General features: G+C 37.2%; 1 protein-coding gene across 5 annotated transcripts in view; it reads left to right on the top strand.

Annotated features, from left to right (window-relative positions):
* Nucleotides 1-19,772, top strand: part of PREX2 (phosphatidylinositol-3,4,5-trisphosphate dependent Rac exchange factor 2) — a 299,616-nt gene that overhangs the window by 82,387 nt on the left and 197,457 nt on the right. For all 5 annotated transcript variants that reach the window (XM_059902418.1, XM_059902419.1, XM_059902416.1 and 2 more), the window contains exons 4-6: nucleotides 1,300-1,404; nucleotides 6,088-6,189; nucleotides 9,338-9,499. In XM_059902418.1, the coding sequence (XP_059758401.1) occupies nucleotides 1,300-1,404; nucleotides 6,088-6,189; nucleotides 9,338-9,499 (369 nt within the window). The remainder of the gene's footprint in view (nucleotides 1-1,299; nucleotides 1,405-6,087; nucleotides 6,190-9,337; nucleotides 9,500-19,772) is intronic.

Genomic DNA, 19,772 nt, shown 5'->3' with positions numbered 1-19,772 from the left:
TTTGTATCCACTTAATCCAGACTGTTCCCTTTCATGAAAGAATGCACATCTCCTGCCAGCTGGAGTAGTTACTATCTCAGTGCCGGGCTGCACATGGGAATCTTGCACCCTGACATCTATTTCCTCAGTAACACACTATGAATCTGTCAGCCATGAATTTAGTTAAACTATTTCTGAAGTTTGTTTTCTTCTGGTTTATCCCATCTCTTGAAATAAGTAATTCAATACATTTTCTACTGGCTGTATAAAATAGCACTCAGTGTTTCTAAATACATGTCTTTGAAATTTTAGAGGACGCACTTCTGTTCTACCATTCAGTCACTACATTTTCTGTGTCTTCCTCTTTTACTGGGATATTTTACTGGAATATTTACTGGGATATTTGATAGATATTGATCATAGATACTTGGAGAAAATCTTACAGATGGAAGGGAGCTTTAGAGATCAAGATGGTGTGAAATTTCTCCTTTTATGAAAGAATCCCTTCTATAGCATCTATGAAGGTTGTTGATCTTGTTTTTACATGATCACTTTTAGTCACAGCTCTAATTGTTAGAAAATCTCTATATTAATCCTGAATCTGCCTATCACTGCCCATCATGACCCTTGCAATTTCCACCCAGTGGTCCTAATATTGTGTTTTGGAGCTACAAAGAGTTGTAAATCCTTTACAATAAATAGGACAGCTATTGGAAAGTAGCTACCATTCCCTTACTTTTATATACTAACAAACATCTCTCTCTGAGATGACCTCTCAGATGTAATATCTTCAGGGTCTGTCATTATCTCAGTCGCTTGTTGCTGACTATTCTCCACTTTGTCAGTGTCCTTCTTAAACACAACTGTCCAGATTGGTGCATATGACCTGCAGGGTACTATGCCCTGTTGCTCTATGATCTGGCACATGCTTTTCCCTCCACCAAAAACACTTTCCTCCCCCTCCCTGCTAGGGAATCATGGATTTATGTCTCTCTATCTTGCCCACGTATGACATCTTTTTTAAAGCTGTGTCTGAATCCTCCCAGCAAAGCTAAGTACTCTCTTCTCTGTAATCTGCTACCACGTGGTTCATTTAATTTTTATTGCATACATCATATTGGATTGTAATTAATACAAGCCTATCTCCTTTCCTAGACAATTCTTCATGGATCAGGGAAAATTTAAACATACTTATATATACACATAGTATAGCTCTTGAAACATAGTAAACACTTAATAAAGTTTGTTCATAAACATCACACTTAATATTTCAAAATGGCTCATAAAATGACTCTAACTTATTCTTACCTGAATTCACAGAAAGACAAGTTTCGTATCTACGACGAATATTGTAGTAATCATGAGAAGGCACAGAAATTGCTTTTTGAACTTAACAAAATAAGAACAATCCGGACATTTCTTTTGGTAAGTATATATTTATGTATCACCATATGCTGTTATTTGTTGATAGGCCCACTAAGAGCCAAGGAATAGCATCCGTGTGGTGTAAAAACTGCTTGTATGACATCTGTTTTTAACATATCCCTGCTAGGAAGCTAGAGAGTCATTTGAGAAATGTAAGAAGTGAGACCGTAAATCAACTATATTTCTATATATATATGCTTTTAAAATCACACACACACACACACACACACACACACACACAAATGAAATGAACAAAATGAAAAGAAGTGAGAGTTGGGAGAAGCTTGTTTATGGGGAAGCACTGTCATGCCCTCTCCTGGTTGATTATGAGTTGTGAAACCACAGGTTCTTAGTGAGAGAAGACATGTATGCCAGAGTTCACAGTTGCTTTTATATCCCTCAGCTCCCTAGAGTTTCATTTACTTCTGCTAAGAGAGCTCTAAGTAGGGCAGTGACAGGAAGGAAATGCATCACGGGGATGGTAGAAAAGAATTTTCAAGATTGACTTTTCTCCTACATACATTCCATATTCAGTGTTCATAAAAAGAGCAAGAATCTGTATTTAATTTCTTCAGGATAGTACAAATAAATGCATAGTTTGGCAGTTTCTTGGACATTGCAATTGCCAGTGAGAACCACACTGTAAATAGAATTCAGTGAAATTTAACAAATTGAGGAGTGGAACAGACCTCTCCACGATCCAGTTTTAGAGCCTGGATCAGCTCATTTAAAATGAAAAATAAAATGCCCATTTACAGCTCTTTTCCACTCGCACCATTAGCTCCAGGCAATCGTTGATTTGCTTTCTATCTCTATAGGTTTGCCTTTTCTGGAGATTTCATATAAATGGATTTGTACAATATAATCTTTTTATGCCTGGCTTCTTTTACTGAGTAAAATGATTGTGAGGTTCATCCTTGTTGTAGCATGTATCCCCATTCTATTCATTTTTGTTGCTGAATAATATTCCATTGTATTTTCTTGTATTTTGTTTATCCATTTGCTAGTTTATGAACATTGGGTCAACAGTTGACTATGATAATGATGGACCTTGAAGATCCTACATATGAGATGTCATTTCAGAGAGAGAGATTTCTTAGTAAAGTCAGGAAATGTCAAGTTTGGGCAATTCTGAAGAATGCTGTTATGAATATTCATGTCCAAGTCTGTGTGTGGACATACATTTTCATTCTCTTGGGTAGATACTAAGAGTAGAATTGCTGGATCAGAGTAAGTTTATGTTTAGTTTTTTTTTTTTTTTTTTTGTAATTGCTCTAGGGACTACAATATGCATCTTTTTTTTAAAATTAATTAATTAATTTATTATTTTTGGCTGTGTTGGGTCTTCGTTTCTGTGCGAGGGCTTTCTCTAGTTGCGGCGAGCGGGGGCCACTCTTCATCGCAGTGCGCGGGCCTCTCACCATCGCGGCCTCTCTTGTTGCGGAGCACAGGCTCCAGACGCGCAGGCTCAGTAGTTGTGGCTCACGGGCCTAGTTGCTCCGCGGCATGTGGGATCTTCCCAGACCAGGGCTCGAACCCGTGTCCCCTGCATTGGCAGGCAGATTCTCAACCACTGCGCCACCAGGGAAGCCCTACAATATGCATCTTAACTTAGGAAGTTTATTTCCCTGAGGTTGGTTATTGTTTTTTGTTTGTTTTGTTTTCAGGAACTTGCCTGGATTTAATTTGAGAATCTGTGTCTTTTGTATACGTAGCTGCTGCTGTCTCTGCTCAGTTTTTGTTTTATAACTTAGCCTTTCTTTTTAGGGGTCACTCCTCTGACTGGTTAACTTAGTGGTCAGCTGGGGATTTGAAAGAGGTGATTGAACATCATAATCCATATGATTTGTGGGTCTGTGTGTGAGTGTTGAGGGCGACACATTCACAGGGCAGGCAGTTTTCAAGTCAGATCTGGGTTTTTTTTTCTCATGGGGCCATCTCAGGTCCTCTCTGCACGTGCATAGTCTGACATTTGCCCCGAGCAGGACTGCAATCTCAGGCCAGCAGAAATGTGAGCGTTCCCCATTTTTCTTGGGCAGTGTGCTAATTTTATCGGCAACACTCCTGGGTGTGGGATTTTTGCCCTCTGCAGTCCCCTCTGGTAGCAGGTTTGCAGGGCCAGTGCTACCATGCAGGATGAGCTGAGGATGGCCCTGGGGTTGGGGACATTTAGGGGGAGGATGGGAGGAGCCCAGGCAAGAATGCCACCAGCTCTCCTGTTCTTACCTGAAGTTCAGCAGTTTTTCATGAATAAACACTTCTCCGTTTGTTGTTTGACTTTAGTTGATTACCAGAGCCCTGAAATTGTTGTCTTTTACAATTTTGCTCAGTATAACAGTTGTTTTGGGGAAGAGAATTTACTCATCTCTTCTCTCTGCCGTGGCCAGAGGAAGTTCCTGTGCCCCTGGACCAATGGGGCTCTCTATGAACTATCAGGACTTTGCTCTGTCACTGAGGGCACTCTGTTCTCAGCAGAGCTGGCTCTCCACTAAATGTCACAAGTCCAGAGTGCTAGTTTTTACAAGATCCTACAGCATAGTCTGGTAGGAAGACCCTGGCTTTTATAGTTCTTGCCTTGGCACTAAGTGGCCACTAATTACCTGGATGACTTGGGGAAACTCATTACATCTCTGATGTCATTTTCTTTACTCATAAAATGGGGATAATAACAATCACCCTTTGAAGAACATTAAGGATTTACAGATTTGGGGTGATGATGTTATATTTTTGGGTACTTGCATATACTGTAACCGGAGTAAGTTTTTAGAATCAGTGGAATCTCTAGCAGCTTATTTAGGAAACATTCTTTTTGTCTACGTAAGGAGAAAGCTGGCTCTCATAAGCCAGTCTAATAAGGACCTACTGTATATAGCACAGCGAACTCTACTCAATACTCTGTCATGACCTATACGGGAAAAGAATCTAAAAAAGAGTGGATACATGTATATGTATAGCTGATTCACTTTGCTGTACAGCAGAAACTAACACAACATTGTAAATCAACTATACTCCAATAAAAGTTAAAAAAGAAAATGGCTGTTATGGAGAGAGTTTGCAATCTATACAGCACTAATAGACAAGGAAATAAAAGTGGGTTAGACAGTCATGTGTTCCTTAGGGTGCTTCAGCCCAGGGCTAGGTAGAGGGGGTGGCCGCATTTATCAGGGGTGCTCACTCATACGGGGACACTGAAACATCACTGGAAATAGAATGGGCTGTAGATAGTTGTGTTACATAGGATTCCTCTGGGGACAGTACCATACACAGGTGGAAAGAGTATTTTGATGACCTGATTGCAGTAGGGGTTGAAACCCCCAAAGAGCATGTTTGAATGAGACATTTCTTTGCTGCTATGTCTTCTAAGGTTTCTGGTGAAGTGCAAGTCATGGTGCTGGTTTTGCCGAGTTGATTGAACAAATTGGAGCTGAACTCAGGTGCTCAGGGCAGTGGGGGGCTGGTCTGCTTCCATCACTCTTCCTTTTGCTTCCTTTCCCACTCAGCACTCGGTCTCTCCTCTCAAGGAATGTAGGACAGTATTTTAAAAAATAGTGGTATAAAGGTTATAAATTATCAGTATGATGTTTGAAGAGCTCTTTTCTTCCTCAGTTAAATATTTATTATCGGCTTCCTCTGTGCCAGTCACCCTGATAGGCACTGCAGAAACAGGTTTTGACACAAGTTTCCAGTCTGTTATTTTAGGGAATTCCCTGGCGGTCCAGTAGTCAGGACTTGGAGCTTTCACTGCCGAGGACCCGGGTTCGATCCTGGTCAGAGAACTAAGATCCCACAAACCGCGTGGCGTGGCCAAAGAAAAAAATCTGTTTTTAAAATTTTTTTAATTAGAAAATTGCCTTTAAAATCTTTATTTTAATTTTTTTTTGCATTGCTGCTTAAACCACAAAATAAAGACCAGGTGCTTCAGAGGATCAAGCCTGTATTTATCAGAGTTGATTCTTTTGACCATCACTTTCAGTAAATGGAAGCTGCTTCTATTTCATCTCACTGTGATTGCTGATTTTGAGTTTTCTCCTTCCATCTTGGTTCTGTGGAGATCATATCTGACATCCTTCCCTGAGACTGCCTGGCCAGTGTCATTGGTGAGGTATTATACAAAGTGACTTAGAGATCACTGGATTAAAACAGGCCAGTTGTACAGAGAGGAAAATTAGAATTTTGAAATCAGTCCAAGTTGCATCACTAGCCAGTGGCAGAGCATGGGTAGAACCCAGTTGTCCTTAGTCCTGATCTTCTGCAACACCACATGACCTCCCCCTATAAGCAGGATGTATGTACGTATGTGTGCATCTATTTAGTCATCCGTCAGTACATTCTTTCATCAGTACATCCATCCATCCATCCATTCATCCATCTATCCATTAATTCATTCCTCCATCTCTGTCTCTTTCTTTTGCCTCAGACTTCATACTCAGGTGAATATATGTGAATTCATTTTCAAGATAAAGATTCAGAACACATTTTGGTTGCTAACTAATCTGAAAGGCAAAAGTATTTCCTTTCTCTCCTGTCAACTTTCTTTGTGACTGAATGTGCTTTTCTCAGAGAGAGAAGCTATATAGAGACATGCTTTCACAGGTTTTCAGCAGAAAAGTTTATGATGGAAGAAAGTTTCACCACCTCAGGCTTAAAAATATACATAATTAATTGTCTTTATTTCCACCCCAGAACTGCATGCTACTTGGAGGACGGAAGAACACAGATGTTCCCCTGGAAGGATACTTAGTAACACCAATACAAAGAATATGCAAGTACCCTCTCCTTTTGAAGGTACTTTATGTGTTTACTTCATTGTTGTATTTCCCTTGTACCTGCATATTTTTGCCGATGATCTTTAAAAAATTTTTCTTTTAAATAGTGTGACATTCCAAAGAAAAGGCAAATATAGTTATTGGGAAAAATAGCTGTTTTGTCAGTTTTGTCAGTAATTTATATAGAGAGTGGGAAACAAATGTCCTCGGACAGCAGACTTTTAGTGCTCTTTGTAAAAAATACGCTTGTTTGAGTTTCCTTCAGCGTAAATGCGTTAGTTTCAAGATAGATCCCATTAAGTACATTATGACCAGTTTATATAGCGCTTTGTCTACAAGGTTCCTTATCTTAAGTAAATTTGCTTTTGGTATATTTTGTTTTCATTTCCCCAAACATTGGTGACTACTTGATGCTAATGAAGTTAAGGCTAAGTTACATAATTTCAGAGCCTGGTTTTTAAATCATTATTACAGGGAATGGTGTGGGTCACATGGGATAAAAAACGATAGAAAGTGGAAAGACAGTGCTAAGACAACACTGCCTCTGGAAAACAGGAAATGCCTTCCGGTCGTAGGTCCATGGCCTCATTACAATGACCAAAAGTTTTATTATGAGAAACATATTATAATATACTAATTACTGCTTATACTGCAAGAGTCTATGAATAGATTAGAACAGCAGTTCTGGAAAGGATGTTTTTTGGAAATGTAGCATCTGAATAGGCAGTTTGGGGTGGTGGTTGAACATTTGAGTTCTGAGTTCAAATTTTATGCATTCTGCTTACTAGCTGCATGACTGAGCTCGTAATCTAACCTCTTAAAGTCATGGGCTTTATTTATGAAACAGAAATGATGATGACATGATGAAATTATAACATATATCTAAAAGAATGTATATATGTATGCATATGTATATCTCTGTGTATATACATGTGTATGCATATACATAAGGGAGTACCTAATAATTAATTGAGCTGATTTATACACATCATTTAGCATAGTATGTACTCCATAAATGTTAGCCATTATTACTCATGTGTATTTGATTCTTTTAACATATTAATATATTAACTACTTCTTAGCTTCTAAGTTAAAAAAAACCTCAGAAATGTTATGGACATACTAACTGGTGTTCTTACTGATTTACTTTTTGAGAAATAAATGTTATGAATTTGAACTAAAATGCATTTTTTCACTACAGGTTTTGTCAGTTGCATAAATTAGGTCTCAGTGAAAATTTTCTTTGAGAAGGATTTCTTCTTATTAAAAAAACAAGTTAAAGTTGCTTGCTTAGCTAATGTAGAGAGAAGCTCTACACACAGGGATGTCCAGGTCTGCAGAGCTTTGGCATGGGAGGATTGGTGCAAATGTGACTCCCATCTTTCTGGGAGTCCCTTCAGACCTCTGACTTGGTGACTCACATTTGCACGCGTTCTCATCAATCCATTTATTCCTAGTCCTGATTTTGGAATCCCGAGGGTTGGTTTGTTTTAAGAGTCAGAAGGATAGTGATATTAAGAGAAATATATCAAGTTAAGTGGTTGTTCTAAATCAACTCCTTTCTGGTTAAGGACGACCTCAGGTGACCTCACAGATAGGAACATGGACATATCCTTGCTTAGGAAGAAAGAGGTCGATTCAGAGCATCTTCAAGAAGTGGAGGAATGACATCTTTTCCCTTTTTTGGAAGATTATCTTCACAAAGAAACAGGAGAAAACTACTTGTGTAGTAGATATATTGGTGTTGATGGTTTTCTTTGTTGTACCATTGGCTGAAAAACTGAGCTGGTATTCTGGGATGATCTGCAATGGTTTTATGTATTCAGAGAAAAACATTAGGGGATTAGGCTGTGTGTTAAAGAAAAGATACGTTGGTTTTATTTGTGGAACTTGGAATTATTGGGTTGGCCAATCAGCACAAGGTTCATAGCAGGTAACCGACAGATTATTACTAGTCATTTCTCCTGCTGTCTCACATTATCTAAATTCATGTCTCAACTCCAGAAATACCCACCGGGCACATAGACTGCAGGCTGCCTTCGCCACTTCACATAATTTACAAATAATTCTACACTTGAGGGTCTCTGCAGAAGCCTACACATCTCCTTTATGGATTTGTGATCCAGCGTAACTATTTAAGCCTTATCTTGGGAGTGACGTAATGTGCATTCTTTTGGTGCTTGTTCTATAGAGTGTGAATATTTTGAATGCAGGGTCAAAGTTTATGGCAGAATTTTCAACAATAACAGGACATCAAGAGAGTATAACAACTGCATATTTTCCCACTGTATGTTAAGAATTAAGAAAATTCTTTTAAAGACTTGCCTCAGGATTTCTGTAATTGTGTTAATTACATGATGATGGCAACTGTAGTAAAGAAACAAATGACTAATTTAAAAGTAATGTGGTCACAACTGTCTAGACAGTGGGTGTAGATGTTTAATTTCGTGCTTCTAAACAAGACCTTTTATAAGATTAAAGATTACTCTAGTTCTGATATCCTGAATGGAAAAAAAATTAAAAGAAAATAAAAGCAAAAAGAAAGCTGTTGAAGGGTGTATGGAAGTTCATTCATTGTGGAGAATGAACCTGAGTTGTTGGCGAACACAGCATAAATTCCTCCTTTAATGATGGGGTATTGTGGAATTTATAAATTGTTTGTTTTACTAGAGTATAAGACTATTTTTAAAATTTGCTTTATTTATGACATTTTTATAGTTTCCTCAAAAAATATTAGAAAATAAGGAACTTAAATTATTTTTGAAATTATAGGACATATTCATTTAAATATTTACTATTCTTGTAAAGACTCTAGGAAAATGAAATCAGCATATAAAGATGTCCTCCTTTTGGAGCAAAACTCAAACTTATAAAAAATTACATGCAGTAGGTGAGATATTTGACAATTCCAAAGGAGACGTCTAATTTAGTTTTTTGAAAAAACATCATTTTGAGGGAAAAATTAAAGTGACTGCAAAGTGTGCAGGGGGTGATGCTTATTCATTGATTCAGCCTTTTGTTTTTGATCTTAATTTGGTGGAGTTTGTGATGTCACTTCTGAAATTGGCTCTCACGGACTTTGCAGTTTTCATTTCCTGGTCAGTCTGAACCTGCTGTCCCAGAAAGCTGAAGATCAAAGGGCGGTTTGTTTTTTTGTGTATAAACAGGAGTTGCTGAAGCGGACTCCAAGGAAACACAGTGACTACGCAGCAGTGATGGAAGCCCTCCAAGCCATGAAAGCCGTCTGTTCCAACATCAACGAGGCCAAGAGACAGATGGAGAAGTTGGAAGTTTTAGAGGAGTGGCAGTCTCACATTGAAGGCTGGGAGGTACAGTCGCTGTACTCAACAATTGAGCTTAAAATAGTTTTGTTATGTCTTATGCTGTGCGTAGAGTTACTGGCATTGGATGGAACCATAAATGGTCATTTTCCTAGGTAATGCTAGAGGGCTGTAACAATTTCCGAAAAGTGCTGTCATTACTCTTTTTAAATATCTTTAAAGGGGCAGTTAATTGACTTAACTTCAACCTGAAAGCTTTATGATAGAGCCAATCAAAACTGTGTGTGTTATAAGCTTAGATAGTTCAGTATTTGTGCATCATGACAAACCTTTCTCCAGTCTTAACTTTGGTCAATAATACATAACCGTAGCCTGAGTCCTGGAGAGAGTAAAGAAGGGGAGTAAGGCTCCAATCCTGTGCTGTAATATTATTATTTTCAGACTCTAAGTTAGGTATTTGATGATGAATTTCATTTTAAGTCCACTTCATCTCTCTAAATTTGAATTTCTTCATTTCTAACATGAAGGAACTGGCCATGACATGATTTTTAAGGTCCATTCAAGATGAAAAATTTTATGGTTTCATGATTCGCTGAAGAAAGATTTTTTAAAATGATGAAAAAGCAAATGAAGAGTTATATTCAGAATCTGTAATATGTTTTCAGCTATGGTAATTTTGTGTCCCAGTTATTTCATGGAATTGGAGCCCTATATTACTTTAGCACTATGTAAAGAATAAACTAAAATTCTTTCTTTAAATTGACTTAATTTAGATGATCAAGAGCTTTCAACTAGGATAATTTCTTATGGTTATAAAGTAAGCAATTAAGATAATATTTTTAAAGTGTAAAGAAGATTTAAAATGTCCAACCAAATATTGTATTGCACAAATCAAGGGGATTGCTTTTATCTTTAGGGCTATATAATTGACTGATTCATTTCTTATCTTCAATATGTTGGTTTCCATTTAGATATAACCTTACATCCATTCAGATTTGCAAAGAAACCTCAAACGTTGACCCCAGGGAATGCTCCTATTTATCCATTCTTTGCCATGAATCTTTTAAAATGCTAACTGACTTAGTTTCCTCCTCATCTATATTCTTTCATTTCAAGTGTTCAGGGTGACCCCTTATTTCAGCATGAATGCTACTTATTTCAATCAATTAAAATGGTTGTGTGTTTTACAGTTGATTCATGATGATAATTCCTTTCCTGGGGGCAGTTGTCCTGCTGGGCTGAGAAAAATAGATGAAAGTTTGCTTTTGCCATTCTGTTGTCACTCAAACATCAGAAGAAAAACCGAACTTGTTTTAAATTGCAGGATTTGTCAGTGACTTCTGCCAGGCCTTTGACCAAAATAAAACTTTTATAAGACTCTTTTAGGTTCTCTAGGGAAATGGAATCTGTCATAATTTTGTTTCCTCCTCATGTATCAGTATATCCTAAAAATTGTGTCTCCTTTAGAAATGAGAGATTCCTTAAAAAGTGTTGCTATTTCTTCCACTGTTCATGGCCAGTTACTCAAAGGAAGAATGCTGTGTCGTCCATACTATGTCATTTGTAGCCTGTAGCGGTGGGTGCTTCAACCTCACCAGCCTTGGTGGGTTTACAGCACTTGGAGTGGGAGAGAAAAATGGAGCCTGGGGACAAAGGAGACTGGTGAGAGGAAATCTGATGTGACCACTGTTCCAGTGGGCACAGGGGAGATAAAATGAGGGTCGGGTTCCAAAAAGAGAGGCAACGCAAATTCTGCTTGAGTAGGATTTGAAAATGAGTGCATAAGACACAGTCATACAGTGACTTGGGAGTTTCGGTACTTTGAGGGAATGCAGCTTGGAGCAGGGCCCAGCCAGTTGATTGGAAACTTGTGATAAGAACCTGATTTGACATCTCAGTCTACCACCTTGGAGAGACGGCGGAAAGCTGCTATAGTACTCAGGCCTGGTCCCTTCTGGGAAGTTTAGGAAGAACTGCTATCTGGTAAGACTCCAAAGGTGCACAAATCAAAGGGAGGGATGCGGTCATATAGGATGAATTCAGGCCCTGGAAGGGAGTGGGAATGGTTAGGGCTTTCTGTGAATTGCTAACAGGGATTATTGCTCAGCTTACAGGCAGCTTTATGTATGTTCAGAGTGACTCTCGTGAGGTTAAGACAAGGCCAAGGACAAATGTCTGATGGCATGACAGTCACAGAACAGAGAGTTCCTTCAAGAGTTTTGGAGGTTAGTAGCCTTGAGCTAATGTTGGGTAACAGGTCTCTAACTCCTTCCAGGAGTGTCTGCAGACCTTGTAGGACTATCTTAGAGTTGACACTCTTGCTCCAGTAACTAAAATTCTCTTGAATAGGGATCTGAGTCTGATACACCATGACTTTGCATTATTTCCACTTTTGGTGGATTATTATTTCAAGTATGTCACTTAATTATCTAGGGTCTTATTTCCCCATTCATCAAATGAAGGGGAGTAAAATCTCTCAGGTAACTTGCCTCTCTGGAATTTTGTGCTGCTAAATTATCATTACATTCCTTTATATTGAATTTAAGTAAACAAGCAATTGAAATTTATTGTTCTCAAATCATATGATATAATGAAAAAAGCCTGGCTTTTGTGCAAGTTTGGTTTCCAGTCTGGACCCTTAGTATGGGGATGAAGCACCAGATCTCTTCAACGTACAGTTTGGGTTATTACAGGGGTCAGTGAAATAAATGAAAGTGTTTTGAACACTGTAAAAGGCTCTGCAGATAAGAGGTAGTATTTTAAAGCTTTGGTTCAGCCGTTAGATTTTACCCTTGAGAAATCCCCTTCATTTGTCTAATTTATGCACCTAACTACTGAAAAGGTTATGTTCCTTAAGGTCATATGGTCCCAAACAACAGAAACTAAAAGGAAAATTAATTTAAAAGATATTGAGTAGCTCATGGAATCAATAGAAAAGCTACCCTCTCAGACTCGAAAGGGTATCTAGGCAGTTGAAGCTCTTTGGTGGTCTTATCAGTGCCCCAGCTAAAATGAATAGGTGCTAGTCATTTTTTCCATCCTTACATTACTCCATTCAAGATTCAAGATCGAAATCCAAGATTCCACTAATCTTGCATGGGTACATTTGCTCAGGGGAGGGCAGGGGCCCTTGATTGTCCATCAGCCAATTTCCTTTTGGGGAAATGCTGATTCTCCATTGTAGGCACTCCTGGTGAGTCTCTTTTAAAAGTTTGCTGAAGTATTGGGTTGGCCAAAAGGTTCATTCGGGTTTCCCCATAAGGTGTTACGGAAAAAGCCGAACTAACTTTTTGGCCAACCCAATACTATAATCCCCATTACACAGCTTTTTAAAATGAGGGCTATATAACTTAACCAAGTTCTTACAACTAACAGAGGGCAGAGTTTAATTTGAAAATAGGCAGACTGATTCTAAAGTTTATATTCCTTACCACCATGTAATATTATATCCACTCAGAGACAAATTTAGCACATTCTTTACATGAAGTTGGTTTTTCTCCTTGCCCTTTAAAAAGTGAGTTGATAGCAGAAATTAGGCTTTTGGTCAGCATTTACATAGTGACTGTACCACAGAAGATCTGTAGTTTAATTGCTCATATTTGAAGTTCTGCTTTTGATTAGTATTATTTATTATATCTCAGTCATATATCTTATCCAACATTTAAAACATTCCACCACATCTTCTACTGAAGGTAATTGTAGGGCAATGATCCACGTTCCTGGAAAGAAGTTTGTTAGCTGTTTAATCAGAGTGACTGATTCATTTCTTAGAACAGGACCATTCTCATTCTCATTCTTAGTCTACTTTTGGGTTGATCGATAGTATTGTCATGATAACTGTAATTCTTTGGCGTCATACTGAACATTGATAAGGGAGTATCAGTAAACATTATGTCATTTAGTTATTCAGCATTATATCCTTGATAGGCCTGTTTGGAATTGATCTCTCAAATCTGGGAAAAAAATCACAATAAAAGAGTGGGAGTTATTAATATATGAAAGTGTTGGAAGACATAAGATCAGGATAATTTTTGTGTTTTAGGAAGCAAAAAGAAACAGAATTGAAATTTGACACCTCTTGATTACCTTTTTACATGGAGAAATACAGTGCTACAAGACCATTTTAAAATCACCTCTTGTTGGTTTTGGAATCTCTTTGCTGCTTACATTTGATTAAGTTTGTGTCTGACAGTGTATTGACCTCAAAGTAATGTTCTCTTGTTATTTTATGAGTGTGAGTCTTCCATAGGTTGTGATGAGACCTGATTCTTTTTATCCTCTCTACAAGGTGATTTCGTAGATACAAATTTGTCTACTACCTTGAGGTTGAATTGATTTATAGATGGCTCTTGTTATTTAAGGATAAGTGGTTTAGGAAGACAACCATTGAAAGTGAATTCACTTAGAAAGGAGACCAAAATTTTATAAAAAGTGGGAGAGGAGGAAAGTTTGATTGGGACTTTATCTTGGTAAAATGAAAAGTTATGTTATTAGTTTGTTTTAGCTAATCTAATATGTAACGGAATTCAGGTTTTTATTTCAGTTAATAATTTGAATCTCAAAAAGAGTGAATCAAATGCTTAGTCTTTTTTGGGGTGGGTGGGGACATACATTTTATGACAAGACTCTATGATGAAACAATATGATATTCTTCATTTCATGTTTGACTTTCCTAGTATTTTAAAAAGATTTTTTTGAAAGAATATTCAAATGCTTCATTAATTTTCTCAAGAGACTCCTTTGGGATTGAAACTGTTCTCTTATGAAACACCTATCTCATTGTCATTCTAGTCATTTTTCTTTTCTTCCATCATGAATGGGTCTAGCTCTGATAGACCTTCATCTGCCAATGCCTTGTATATGTGTGAGTGGGGAAGTTCCAAGGCCTGTCATCTTTTATCTTTTCCAAGATTATGGTTTCTCTCTGCAGTCATTCTGTGTTTTTCTGATACTGACATTCAGCATTTAGTTGACCAGATGAGTTAGATAGACCCTGGTGTGAAGCAGGGAGAGCTGATACTGGGGTCAGATAATTAGTGACCAGTTTCATTTGACAATGATTTTTGCCACCTCATAGCTGTAAGATGTCAGTCATGAACCCTTATGCAACTTACATTAAGAGAACTTGTTGACATAAAAAAGATGTACCCTTTCAAACAGTCTAGATATGGTTTAGCAGTATTATTTTTATTGGGTTTATTGAGAGGAGGGGATTTGTTCTATTATTACAGTTCTTCCTAAATCATGATTGCAATGTTTGAAGGAACATTGGAAATTAGAAAAAAGCCAGAAAATAAACATACATGCTTCTGATTGTCTTTTTTGGCTATTATCATCTTCTGAAAGCTTGCTTTGGCATCTAATGTGTCGCCTTATGAAATTCATCATGCTTCCACCTTACATTCTGTGATGATGCTTTGAAATTCATTTTTCATGTATGCTGACCTTATAATTGGCAGCCCCTTATATACCTCAAATTATAGATTCAAAAATCATTCAGCTTCTTAAATTAGACTCTGAATTGTTATTATTTTCTTGCTGGATCTTGTAACACGAGACACACACAAAAAGAAGTGGACCTTGGTGAGGTGTGTTGCCCACATGGACGCCTCTGGGTCCCAGTGCGTATGTCTGAAGTCATTGTTGGATCCATCCATTCGATTGCTCTCTTAACCATATTGGGAAGTGATATTTAAGTGGTGTCCTTCATAAATTTGACAAAGAAAATTACTGGAAAATGATTGAAACCTGAAACCACAGCATGGAATGAACTGTATGAATAAATGTTTAATAATAAACATACATAATCATAAACACACACAGCCATCATCCCTGATATTCATCACTGTTAATTCATGCCAACTCTCATTTTATTAATGTTAAATTATAGCTGTGATCACATGGCATTTAATTCTGTGTTTACATATCTGTTTCTCCATTAGTATATGTGTTTCTTGGGAGCAGGGGTCATGTCTCATGTTATGGGTCCCCAGCATCTAGGACAGTGTCTGATACATAGCTGGTTGACTGGTAATTGAATGCAGATATAATTACCTCGTAGTTATGTATTAATTGTCATTGTCTTCTCACTATGTTTTCGGCGCCTTTGGTTCATGCCAATGATTCTGACGTGGTTCTGTTCAGAGTCCAATATTTGTTTCATTATCCTGCTACTTTCATGTTCTCTAATCCTCTTTAGCACCCTGTTCTTGTTTATGGTTCACAAATGTACCATGCGAGGTTTTTCACTTTTTTGTGTTAAAGTTGAACACCCTGCAAGTGTTTGAAATTCAGTCTTTGTAAAGTCTTTGTAAATTTCTGTAGTACAGATTCTGTTTCCTCTGTCTAACGGTGGGTTTCCCTTACTACTTTTCACCCTTAGCACTGCTGGACAGTGGTGATGGAGGAGGAATAAATAGGTTTGCACAGCTTGGGGTAGAAGGAGAGAAGCTTTTGGAATGAGAGGATCCTGGTGGGTACATCTCCCACCACTGGTCACAGTTATCTATTTATGATTACTTCTTACCTTGACCTACCAGTTAACCCTCCTTTCCTGGTCTAATGAAAACAGTCAGGATTAGAACCATGCAGGTAATTTCCTGCATAGTTGGAGTTTTGCTGTATTTAATTCTACATATGTAATTCATCACAAGCAAACGGTCTCTGATTTTTACATGGTAAATGTAGCTTTCTAAAGGGCAATTCAATTAAAAATGATAAATCATCTTGATGATAAAAGTATATTATTTTGGCTCTTTCAAAAATCTATTATGTACATTTTGTATATAAATTTTTATGGAGATATAGTTGACATACAATTTTATGTTACTTTCTGGTGTAGGACATAGTGATTTGACGTTTGTATACATTGTGAAATGATCACTACAATAAGTCTAGTTACAATCTATCACCATACAAAGTTAATACAATATTATTGACTGTATTCCCATGTGGTACAGTACATCCCCATAACTTATGTATTTTATAACTGCACGTTTGTACTTCTTGATCCCCTTCACCCGTTTCGTCCCCCTCCGCGACCACCCTCCTCTCTGGCAACCACCATCTGTTCTCTGTATTTGTGAGTCTGGGTTTTGTTTTATTTTGTATGTTTGTTTGTTTTATTCTTTAGATTCCACATATAAGTGAAATCTTTGGCATCTGTCTTTCTCCCTCTGACTGACTTCACTTAGTATAATACCCCCCCAACATCCATTCATGTTGTCGCAAATGGCAAGATTTCACTCTTTTTTATGGCTGAGTAGTATTCTATTATATATACATATACCATATCTCCTTTATCCTTTCATCCATTGATGGAAACTTAGGTTGTTTCCATATCTTGGCTATTGGATATAATGCTGCAATTAACATAGGGGTTCCTAAATCTTTTCTGAATTAGTGGTTTTGTTTTCTTGGGTTAGGTACCTAGTAGTGGAATTGCTGGATCATACAGTGGATCTATCTGTAATTTTTTGAAGAACCTCCATACTGTTTTTTTATAGTGGCTGCACCAATTTACGTTTCCACTAACAGTGTCCAAGGGTTCCTTTTTCTCTGCATCCTTGCCAAGACATGTTATTTCTTGTCTTTTTGTTAATAGTCCTAGTCCTGACAGGTGTAAGGTGATATCTAAATAGAGAGCCCAGAAATAAACCCACAGATAGATGGTCAATTAATTTATGACAAAGGAGGCAGGAGTATACAATGGGGGAAAGGACAATCTCTTCAACAAATGGTGCTGGGAAAACTGGACCATTATCTTATGTGACATACAAAAATTTACTCAAAATGGATTAAAAACTTGAATGTAAGACCTGAAAACATAAAGCTCCTGGAAGAAAACTTAGGCAGTAAGCTCCTTGACATCATTCTTAGTGATGCTTTTTTGGATCTGACTCCAAAAGCAAGGGAAACAAAAGCAAAAAAAACAAATGGGAGTTATCAAACTAAAAAGCTTCTCCACAGTGAAGGAAACCATCTACAAAATGCAAAGGCAACCTACTGAATGGGAGAAGATATTTGCAAGTCATATACCCCATAAAGGGTTAGTATCCAAAATATATAAGAACTCATACAATTCAATAACAATAACAACAAAAAAATCTGATTAAAAATGGGCAGAGGATCTGAATAGACATTTTTCCAAAGAAGACATATAGATGGGCAACAGACACATAACAAGATGCTCACTAATCATCAGGGAAATGCAAATCAAAACCACAATGAGATATCACCTTATTTTAGTTATTTTTTAAGGAATTGCTAAAAGACAGCAGGACTCTAAATCATATGGGTAAAAACATTATTTAAAAATATCTTCATTAAATATGTACAGATAGACGTTACATTATGTGGAATGGCTTTAGGGTAGTTCAAAATTAATGATTTACACAAAGCCCTCTTATTTTTTAAAAACAGTTCTTTCACACCTTCCCTCTCAAATGTTGGTTTGATGATATATCACTACACTGTTAAAATAGCTTATTTTCTTGGGCACTATTTTCTTCATGATCACAATTTTTTCACAATACCATAATCTGCTGCCTCTGACATCTACAAAGTGACCCATGAAACAGTCTACAAAGCTAATTTAATAAAATAAACACGCTTTTTAAAATTTTAGAACTAGGAGTGGCCGACTTGCTGGAGATTTATATTAGGAGAAAATGTTTAACACATTGCCTGGCACATTGTAGAAATATTAAAAACCTGACTTTAGTATTCCTCTAGATCACAGTGTTTATTATATATGGTTGCTCAATGACTAAATTTGTATTGGCCAAAGAATAGATATCTAGATTTAAAAATTAGCATCAATTTTCAAAATGAAGATAAAATACTAACCAGGTAAAATAACATTATACAGATTTTAATGAATATTCGGTGATGATGAAATGTACCATAGGTGTAACTGCGATCTGTAACATATGATAAACATCTCTTCTGTCCTGGGCTCTGGGAAGCAGCTGGGACTACCTGGCAGGGCCCTGTGCTCACCTTCATCTCCACGTTAGCAGGGTTGCTATACTGTGCACTTGAGCGCCTGAGCTCAGGCTTCCAAAGGAGTGTTGCTTCAAGTGTTGACAGAATACGACAGTGTATCAGAATCTACTGGAATGGTCTGGGACCTACCCCAGATGTACTCAGTTTCCATCTGTGAAGATAGTGCCAGGGAATCAAAAAGTTTTTAACAGTCCCATCAGGTGTGTCTTCTAAACTCTGAAATTTGAGCACTATTGTCTTAGAGGCTTTGCTCTCTTCCAGTTATCTGCCCAGCTTGTTTTATTGCTTCCACATTTTTTGTTTTCTAGCTAATTTGTCTGACATGCTCATTTTGATAAACTCTAGTGCTCTTGACTGTTTCCTAGCAATCTGATGTTTGTAATCATTCAATTTCAGTCATTCAATTTCAATTGCGTAGCTTCGCTTCTTTATCCCTAACCCCAGAAACTCTCTTGCCATTTCTAGATAATGAAAAAAAATTGCACACAATTTTCAAAATATCATAAACCTCATGCATTTCACAGACAAAGCTGTGAGTTTTTGTTTTTTCCACTACAGAGAAAGGTAGATTATATCATGTAAGTGAGGGAGAAATATGACTCAACATTAGTCAAAAACAGACATTTATTAAGTGTCTGCTTGCAGATAGGATGAATTTGAAGTGAGAGGCATATCGTGATTACATGAGAGACTGTATCTACACTTGGCCAAATTTTCTTCAATATTTATAATAATGTATGTACCTGTGTTTCAAAAATTTTTGATGATTTTTAGTCACCATTGTCGTGGAAATAATACACAGATTGAATCATGGTAAAATCAAAGACACAGTGGACATTCTTTTAGAATGAGGTTTTTAGACAAATCTGTATGTTTTGACGCAGATTTTTTTAAGTACATAAGCATTTCCCTAGGAATTATTTAAGTGATTCATGAAGATATTTCATGTGATGATAGTAGATTACTACGGTAGAAGATAGTAAAGGTGATACTGTATTAATTGTTGAAGTCTGCTGTTAAATATTAAAGACACGTCACCTCAGTAATAGAAACGTCTCAGTAGGATTTAGTAAAGTGTGTGTTATGTGTGTATTGTAAGATATACTTTGTATATTTGTGGCAATATGGGCTTGATGTCCTTACCCCATAAAATTGCATTAATTGATAATTAAGCAGATGCTTTGAGTTGCTTATGGAAAGAAGTGTTGACCTCGAAGAGGTCAATTAATCTTATTCTGAGTTTTGATCAGGAGCTAGGAGCTGATGGGAACTTATGGTGATGCCTTCAATATAATGTATCTGTATATTAGTGAGA

The sequence above is a fragment of the Balaenoptera ricei genome, chromosome 17, assembly GCF_028023285.1.
Source record: "Balaenoptera ricei isolate mBalRic1 chromosome 17, mBalRic1.hap2, whole genome shotgun sequence".
Classification (NCBI taxonomy): domain Eukaryota; kingdom Metazoa; phylum Chordata; class Mammalia; order Artiodactyla; family Balaenopteridae; genus Balaenoptera; species Balaenoptera ricei.
The sequence above is the reverse complement of the archived record's forward strand: the minus strand, read 5'-3'. Positions and strand labels throughout refer to the sequence as shown.